A 9,875-nucleotide genomic window follows, 5' to 3' on the forward strand; every position below is an offset into this window, starting at 1 on the left:
TAATTTATACAATGTACATAAAAAATATTTTATCTAGTGCTGAAACAATAATTTTTGCTGCATAATTTAAGAACAACATGAAACAACTGACAGAATATTAATTATAATTAATATTTTTATTAATAAGAAGATAAATCAAGAAATAAGATCGGTATTTACAAAAGATACCGTTACACGATGCGGAAGTAGCTCCAGTGAGAACATAGCATAGAATCGGAACTCGATCGAAGTCGAGTGTCAGGAATCGATCGTTGAATTTTTGATGTCTTTCTCTTTTTCACATAGAAAAACCAAAGATTTATAATAAACAATTAATCGATAGAAAAAAAAATCATTAAGAAAGATTATTGATCAATTTTTTATAATAATACTCCAGCATACAAATGCATGTTTACATGCGAGCGAACCAAAACATTAATGACCTTGAAAGAGAAATAATCACGTGACTGTCAGAAAGCATAAGGATTGGATAGTCGAGACGCATATAATGTGTATTGCGCTGTGCGCGCCCTATGTCCCGCATTCCGTGTCCGATAGATGGTAGAGGTTTAGCGGGGGAAAAGGGGCAAAAGACAGACTACGCGACGGCTACGACGACGACGGCTACGACGACGAGGACGACAAGAAAGACGAGAGAGTGTGTTGCCGTTCGCCCGTACGTCCGTTGTGTGTGTGCGCGCGCGTTGCTCGGTTGTGTTGTCCAAGATGAAGTCCGACTCTAAACCTTTGTTGACAGCTCAGGCGGAAAAGGCGAATCATTACACGTAAGTAAGCGCCCGCCGGGCCGGTCGCGTGCTACGTGAGAGAAAAGTGAGAATAAAAGTCAGAGCCAAAAAAGTGCGTGATTCAAAAAGTGGAGTGCTAAAAAGAAAATTATATAAAAATAATAATAACAATATAAAACACATAATAATATATGCCTCTATCCATGCATAAATAAATAAATAATAAAAGAAAAAGAAAAGAAAGAGAGAACGGAAAAAGAGGGAGGGCCGCGCGAGCAGCAGCGCGGCATCGACGCGCGCGTCAAAAAACGCCACGAAATAATGTGTAGCTCTGTGGATTCGCATTCCAGATACTTGAAGGAATTTCGCGTCGAACAATGTCCCCTCTTTATACAGCGCAAATGCACACAGCACCGACCCTTCACGTGCTTCAACTGGCACTTTATGAACCAGCGGAGGCGTAGACCGGTGAGAAAGAGGGACCGCACCTTCAACTATAGCGCCGATAATTATTGCACCAAGTACGACGAGACCACCGGCATATGTCCAGATGGAGATGAGTAAGTTTATCTATTGAATGAATCTATATATGATTTTTTTTTCTACAGATCTCTCGTTTCGGAAGAAAATATTACGAATGATTTCTTATGTCAAATGCATTGATTTGCCGCAGTCAACCGACGGCATTAAAACTTCATTATATATTTAACATTTAACATTTTCTCTTAAAAAATTTTATTATACTTTCTTGCTTCTGAACATTTACGAATTTTAATAAAAATATATCTATTATTTTTTATTGATTGCGAATGTTATGTGTCTAAAAAAATTAAAGAGATTGTTCTGCTTATAAAACAAAGATATTTTTTGTCGAATTTGGAAGCTGTAAATGAATTTTTCAGCATGAATGAAATATTTCAAATCCAATATCGATGTGTCTTCGAAAGATAAACAGGGTCTATCGAGTTTCTTTGTGTCGTTGACACGCGTGTGCTGTAATATAACACGCATCTGCGTGGTAATGTGTAACGACGTAACATCTCTTCGAGAATAACCTATGTAATGAAGAGGAGGCCAATTTCGACGTAACTTTCGAGGACACGCGTGCATGTATATATATATATATATATATATATATATATAACGAATAAACGTGATCGAAACATTGCTGCATTTGTATGTCAAATTTGTGTACGATAGAAAAGCAGTAGGTGTGTAATCATAATTTCATTTATTCATACTATTTACATATAACTTTTAAGACAATTTATTTTTTTTTTGTTTTTATTATATTTTTTATTCTTTTTTCTTTTTTTTCTTTTTGTTTTTTTTAAATGAAATATTTCATATTTATAATTAAATTTCATTTGCATATAATATAGAAAATATTGGATAAATATAATATAGAAATATTGGATAAAAAATTAATATATTTCATATATATACATGTATACATATTAAAATAAATTTTTATTGAATATTGAATGTTTTTTTAAGTGAAATTAAAATATAAAGAAAATTATTGCATTTTATTTTTACAAAAAATAATATTCATTATATAGAGTAAATATTTCAAGTACAACATTTTAGGTATCTAATATCATTTTCGATTTTGCTAATGATCTTGATAATTTTTTAAATATTATTTTGCTTATCTAAAAAGTGATATAAAATTAATACAAAAACAAAATTATATAATAATATATTTCTTATATATATATATTTTATATATATATTTTTATAATTATATATATATATATTTATATATACATTTTTTTTCCTCAATATTTATATGTATATTTATATTTTTTTATTTTTTTATCTTTTTGCTTTTTATAAATATTTTATGTATATTTTTGATTTTAATTTTTATTTAATTCATTTTATTTTTACTCAGTACATATTTATTTTTACTATTTAAAGTTTTGATAATTATTTTTAAATTTTATTAATTCAATTATATTTCATACAATACATAAATCTTTTTTGACCTAAATTTTGTAGGTATTAAAGAAAAGCATTAAAAAAATCAAATGTTATGTAGATTTTGTTGATTATGACTAATTTTTCTTTAATTCAATTATTGATTATTTTTTTCGATTGATATAATGTGTTTTAAAATAATTAATTGTCTAATCCAAGCATATAAATTAAAATATTGCGGAATATATTCTTATTGTGAATATATGCTTGTGGCAGCTTGTAACCGCCATTACTGATAGAATATAGCTACCGTCGGCTGCTAACCTGTTGTCATCCATTGTAGATAACCACACCAAGCTAAGCAAAAATTTCTTTATGCTTTCGAACATATAACTATAATTTCTTTCGTAATTATGTTTTATTCAGAGTTATTTAATTTTCTTCATTACTTTATATTTTTATGTTTTTACTCTATAATTATAACATTATTTATAAAATCTATTTCATAAAATTTCTATTAAATTAATATAATATGGATATATTAAATATCAAATAAAATTTATTTGATATTTAATATATTTAAAAAATGAAAATGGAATGAATATTTATATTATATTAAGATTATTATCTCAAATTTGATTGATTATAGATATTTTTAGATAGAATATGATACAAAAATGATCAAATTTTTAAATTTTAGATTACTAATTTATCTTGTTAATTTTTTGATTAATAAAAATTAATCTTTAATTTATTATTTTCAAATTGTTTCTTGAAGACGAAAAAGATGCTTTTTTATTTAAATTTTTTATTAACATTTTTATTATCATTTTTTTTTATTAACAATTTATTATCATTGTAGAACTCACATATATAAAAATAACAAAATATAAGAAATGCAAAATATATGCAATATATGTATATATGAATATGAACGCATATAACGATAAAAATTTCAAATGAATAAACAAATTATTAAAATTATAAGAATTATTGATTAAAAATGATTAAAAGTTTGAATTTATTAATTTTTTGATAAAAATAAATAGAAATCTCTTATAAATTCATTAATAGCAATAGTACAGCATAAAGATTCAGTATAAAAATTTCCAGATAGCATTGAGCATCTTTCTGAATTATTTATATATACATTTAACTTTCTATGGTATCGCAGCAAGATTATATGAATGAAAAAGTTTCATTATGTTTGCTATTAATATACTGTTTTTTTTTTTATATTAATAATTACATATATTTTATATACAATTAACATTGAAATAAATTCTAATTATTCTAATTATTTGGCTGTATTTAATGAAAAATATAAAATAAATAAAATAAAATATTTAAAAAAAGATATGTAATTAAATTTATTTTGAAATAAAATATATTTTTTTTGTTCAATGCAATTTACAATTATGAACATTTTTTTTCTTAAATATATAATTGTAAGCAGTTTTTAAATTGATAATCAATTCGCGTACGAATACTTATCACATTATTTATTATAAATATTAATATTCTAAATATTCGTTATTATATTCGTCAGTACTTAATTAACTTTTTAATATTATCAAATAATAATTTTAGTTGATACTTAAATAACTTTTTAGTTTTATCAAATAATAATTTCGTGATTGCTGTTACATTTTATCATATAAAATATCAGAAATAGAAATTCAAAATAATTAAATTAAAATTAAACATAATAAATTAACTTTTTATTCCTAATTCAATGATTTTTAATATTAATTAGGAAACATTATAAAACATTATCGATATAATTTTAATCTATAATAATAAATAGATAGCATATTTAAATTTTGAAATAATTTAAAATTTGTAAAAATGTCGATGAAGAATTATTTTATTTGTAATGTTAATATTTGGATTTCGTAACGATTCATAAATGAATATATCAACAATCAGTTTTCCCTCCAAAATATTCAATGCCTCAAGTTCCCAAACAAAGAAGCCTATCCTACTGATATTGATTTTTTCTTACGTGGCATGGTGGCAACAAAGAATTATATGTGGTAATCCTTGTTGCTGCACCGTAAAAAGTATCGAAACCATTATGACGCAATTATAGTGTAAAAAATAAAACTATCAATTTAACTATCATATTTGTTTTTTCTATGATCATTATAAATTTTTAATTATTTATTATATATTTAATTATTTATGATGCATTCTATTTTCATTTATGTTAGATCTTAAAAAAATCAATAACTTATATTAAAATCATAAATATCATATTAAGTTATATTCTTTATTAGAAAAATCAGTTTCTTATGATATGAAAACTATTCAAATTAACTTATATATATAATTTATTTTATAATTAAAATTTACATTACATTTCATATTATTTTATATATCAAACTATCTTTTAATATTTCATAATATCTTTTAATATCTAGTAATTCTGATTAATATATAGAATATAAGTCAATCTTTTGAATTTTTATTTTATATAGAATAATTTTATTTTATTTAGAATATTCATTCAGCATGAAATTTTATGTGCTTTAATTTAAATTAAAATAATTTTCATTTTTAAGAATTTTTTTTATATTGTTAATAATTTTTTTTATATTAATAATAATTTTTATATTGTTTATAATAAATATTTATATATAATACTAATAAATATTTATCTATATATTCTATGAGAATTTAATTGAAATAATTTATATAATAAATAAATTTTATTGTTAAATAGGTGTCCATTCCTTCATCGCACTGCTGGTGATACAGAAAGGCGTTACCATCTACGTTATTATAAAACTTGCATGTGTGTTCATGATACAGACACACGTGGATTCTGTGTCAAGAATGGTCCTCATTGTGCCTTTGCACATGGCAATCATGATCTTCGTCCACCTGTCTATGATATTAAAGAAATACAGGCATTGGAGAATCCTGATTCCGATCCTAATTCATCATCTAATGGACCAAACATACTTGATAAAGAGCGAAATTTAATGAATGAAGATCCCAAATGGCAAGATACAAATTATGTATTAAGCAATTATAAAACGGAACCTTGCAAACGTCCACCTAGACTTTGCAGACAGGGTTATGCTTGTCCACAATATCACAATAGTAAGGATAAAAGACGTAGTCCACGAAAGTATAAATACAGGTGAGTAATAATCTTTAATTTTAAAAAATTAGAAAATAATTTAATTTTTAATTTAAATATTTAACTTATATATTTTAGATCAACACCATGTCCTAATGTGAAACATGGAGAAGAATGGGGTGAACCAGGCAATTGTGAACAAGGAGATGCTTGTACCTATTGTCATACACGAACAGAACAACAATTCCATCCTGAAATATACAAATCTACAAAATGTAACGACGTCCAGCAAGCTGGATATTGTCCACGCGGAGTCTTCTGTGCTTTTGCACATGTTGACCGTGAGTGTACCCTCATAAATCGTACGTAAAACATTTATTGTTACTATTATCTTAGTAAGTTTAGTAGAATATTTTTTTTATAATTTGTTTTTGAGCTTTATTTGCAATGTTTAATTTCTTAACATGCAATTGATTGCATTGATTGAAATAAAATCGATTAATGCGAAATTTATTTATTATTATTATTATTATTATTATTATTATTATTAATTTATTATTATTAACAAATAGAATGCTTATAAGTATTATCGCTTCTATGTTAAAAACATTCAATATTTTATTTGCTTTTAAGAATTTTCTTTTTCTCTTCTTCTTTTTCTTTGTATTTGTATTTGGTAAATGATTAAAATTAGTATTCAAAATCGCTTCTCAAAATTGATAAATTGGGACGTTGGTATGGTGTGCTGATGGAGCAGTGTTGCCAACAGAAGAAATGAGCCTGGCGAGGGATATGGCAGTACCTATAGATTGTGGCACCAATTTGGCAGATATCCTAAGTAATGCGCTTCCACCTGATAAGCGTACTCATGAAAAAGATAAACCACTTAGCGATAGTAGTGTAAGTCTATTATATATCTGAAAATAATAAATTTCTTTTTAAAAAAGATTTAATTAACATTGATAAATATAATTATAGAATGGAAGTGGCGAAGTATCAGAATCAGCAAGTACTAGCAGTGTTGGTAGCAATAGTTCACATAGTAAGGCTCCTGGTGCTCAACTTCATAATTCAAATTCCAATAATACTGTAAACACTTCCAATCAACAAAAATTAACGAGTATACTTTATAATCCCAGTTCTCTATTGCAAGTTGTAAGTTTGATTATTTAATTATGAAATATATTTATATATCTATATATTCAATAAAAGTTCAATAAATAATTTTAAGAATATTAAATAGGGTGAAATACGAAAACAAATGGTTGCTATAGATAGTGATCCTTTATTAACAAAAGCAGAGAAAGCTCAACAGAAACAAAGCCTATATATTGCTTATAGTTTGAATGGAACTTTAGGTAGTCATTCGTTAGCAACTACTGTCTCACCACTTTCAAGTTCATTTTATCCAAATGATACTGTGGAATCTGTAGTAGGTAAGATAAAAATTTAAAAAAAGAAAAAAAAACATAACTTATTATTAATTATGATTTTATATTTTTTCTTTTTAGGAAGTGCATTAGATGAGTTACATTTAGATGATCCCCTAAATTTAGTAGAATCAATTCATAGGGATACTAATTCACCAATTAGCAATTCAATATCGGCAGGCCTAGCAAGTTCCGGACTATTAGGAAGTTCTGCACCAGTTAATATTCCTGGAATGAATGAACGTTCCGTTCTTACAAATTTTTCGCCATCCACATCCAGTCCACTTCAACATCTACATTCAACTGGTTTTCTTACTGGATCCAGATTTTCTCATCAGGATTCAATAGAATCGGTAAACAAAAATATTTTTTTTTTTAAATTGCAGAAAAATGTTTTGTCATCATTATTTATGTATAATATTTTATTTTATTTGGTTGATTTCAGACAATACCATTTATGAATCAAGTATCAGATCCATTTAGCAATCATATTTCACAACTTAGCAGTTCAGCTTCTAAACTTAGCGGATTTAATAGTAGTTTATTTGATTTTACAAATCAAGGAATGTCTCCATCTCGTACTCAACCTCTCCCAGCATCTCCATTGGTTAATGCATTTTCCATTAGTCCAAGTAACACAGGATCTTTATCTGAGGTTAGAATTTTCCTAATTTTTATTTCATTATTATTATTTATAAATAAATGTTTATAAATAAATATTTATAAATAAATAAAAAATTAATTGATTTATATTAACTGACTTTAGGTACAAAGGCTTAGAGAAGAATTAACGTCAAGTCGTGCCCAACTAGCAACATGGGATGAACGTATTAATCAAGCAAGAGCTGCTTGTGCTGCTTGGCAATTGGAAAGTGAGGAAGCTAAAAGAAAAGCAAGTATCGCTGAACAGCAAAGAGATGAGGTAAATTTTTATTTGTTTATTTTATTAATAATGATCTTACTAATATAATTAATTATTATAACTTTTTTTTCTACAAAGTATTTTTTTTTTAATTTTTTTTAAATTTACTTGAAATTATAAAAAAAAATTTCACAGGCCTTGTTGCAAGTAAAAGCATTAAGGGTAGAAAATGAAGCATCTAGTGGTGGACCATACCTTCATACATTGAGAAGAACAAGTGAGCTCAGATCATTATCGATAGCTGCATTAAAATCAATTCAATCACAGCTCCGTTCGGATCTTGAAGAAGTAGAAAAGGTAAAACAAAGTTGTCATGCCGGTTTGAACAGCTGGTATATCAAGCGATTCTCGAATAATTATTAATTTATCGGAAGAGGATGTGAAAGAATTAGATTCTACAGCAATCTCATCTTCATCAAATTGAATTTTCTTCTATTATTAAATAAATGTTTCAATTGGCAATCAAGATATTTTGTAAAATCTAATATTTGCGACTGTTTGATTAATGGAAACACTATAGGTAGCTCAGTCGTTGCCGTTCCAGGTGCTGTACAGAGAAACGGCAACAAAGTGCATGGTTTGTGAAGAACAAAATCGCACTGTTACCCTCTCACCGTGTAATCACTACGTGGTCTGCTCGACGTGCGCTCCAAATCAACGAGAGTGCCCGTACTGCCAGACTCCGGTTGTTTCTACAAGTTAGGTCCGAATATTTTGTTAGAATGCCCGTTGTTATAATCTCTACTCTTTCTCAGTAACCAGGACAAATATTCTCAGAATTGTAATGTGAGTAGTACTAGAATTTCCACAAGAATTTTTGGTACTTTAAATGCGATAATATATAAAATAAATAATTAAAGAATTGTAATAAATAATTACGAGATTTGTACGATCGCAATAGAAAAAAGAAACAAGAGAAAATACAAATTTATTCAAATATATAATTTGATTATCGCCAAAGTAAATATGGATGTGATAAGACTTCGTGTGCATAGTCTCTATTGTCATACATTTTTGTGTCAACAGTCGTGCTACTATATAACTGTTTATAAAGATTCAAATATCACATCCTTTATATTAAGAACATGTATTAATGATCTTGAAATGAGAATTATTTATTAATACAAAATACATCTATTAGCAGGGTGCTAGCTGAATAGTTAGCATTTAATAACATATATACAGTTACATAAATATAAAATTGAAGAAGAAAAAAAACAATATAATCATAAATGATGGACAAAGTTTTGGGACCTCTAAAATATATATTTGTTTAAAAATTATAATACCATAATTAAACGCAACAAAAGATTAATGTTCCACAACGTAATAATTGTGGAATAATTTTCCTCTCAATTGTTGAGCTGTTAAACGTATGTCACGAATGATGATATATTTCTATTGTATTTAAAAATATATATTTAAATAGGACTTTTTAATTGATTCGTACTGATGGTAACAATAAAAGTATTAACAAATTTTATATCTTTGGTTGAAAAATAGTATTGATAATACATATATTATATAAGGAATATATATGATTTCTAAATTTTTATACAAAATAAAAAAATTGCTCATATTTATACGAGATATCAATTTAAATTTCTGAAAGAAATGTAAGATAAAATAATACATTTAATAATTTTTAATTATTAAAAAAAATATATGTATTATTTCGATCTTACAATGTTCTTATCGTTATTCTCTTTTGTTTTTCTTACATACATATATACATATATATATGTATATATGTATGGATATATGTATGTATGATGTATGTATGTAGG

At 26.2% G+C, this 9,875-nt stretch overlaps 1 protein-coding gene across 7 annotated transcripts; it reads left to right on the top strand.

Moving 5' to 3' along the window:
• On the top strand, window positions 1-9,622 carry LOC102680124 (RING finger protein unkempt homolog). Of its 7 annotated transcripts, none has more exons than XM_006616630.2 (12): window positions 1-764; window positions 1,076-1,285; window positions 5,374-5,796; window positions 5,875-6,098; window positions 6,506-6,636; window positions 6,715-6,891; window positions 6,980-7,172; window positions 7,248-7,519; window positions 7,612-7,821; window positions 7,933-8,088; window positions 8,224-8,385; window positions 8,609-9,622. In XM_006616630.2, the coding sequence occupies exons 1-12, from the start codon at window positions 706-708 to the stop codon at window positions 8,789-8,791; spliced, it is 2,400 nt and encodes a 799-aa protein (XP_006616693.1). In that variant the 5' UTR covers window positions 1-705; the 3' UTR covers window positions 8,792-9,622. The 7 variants fall into 7 exon arrangements, with proteins under 7 accessions (XP_006616693.1, XP_006616695.1, XP_006616692.1 ...); XM_006616632.2 differs by having other exon boundaries at window positions 5,875-6,077; XM_006616629.2 differs by having other exon boundaries at window positions 3-764; window positions 6,494-6,636.
• Window positions 9,623-9,875: the final 253 nt, after the last annotated feature.

The sequence above is a fragment of the Apis dorsata genome, unplaced genomic scaffold (assembly GCF_000469605.1).
Source record: "Apis dorsata unplaced genomic scaffold, Apis dorsata 1.3 scaffold_269, whole genome shotgun sequence".
Lineage (NCBI taxonomy): Eukaryota > Metazoa > Arthropoda > Insecta > Hymenoptera > Apidae > Apis > Apis dorsata.

Coding starts and splice junctions, on each gene's coding strand:
- LOC102680124 (XM_006616629.2), top strand. CDS start 706: ATGAAGTCCGACTCTAAACCTTTGTTGACAGCTCAGGCGGAAAAGGCG. Junction 765..1,075: donor GAAAAGGCGAATCATTACAC/GTAAGTAAGCGC, acceptor TTCGCATTCCAG/ATACTTGAAGGAATTTCGCG. Junction 8,386..8,608: donor ATCTTGAAGAAGTAGAAAAG/GTAAAACAAAGT, acceptor GAAACACTATAG/GTAGCTCAGTCGTTGCCGTT.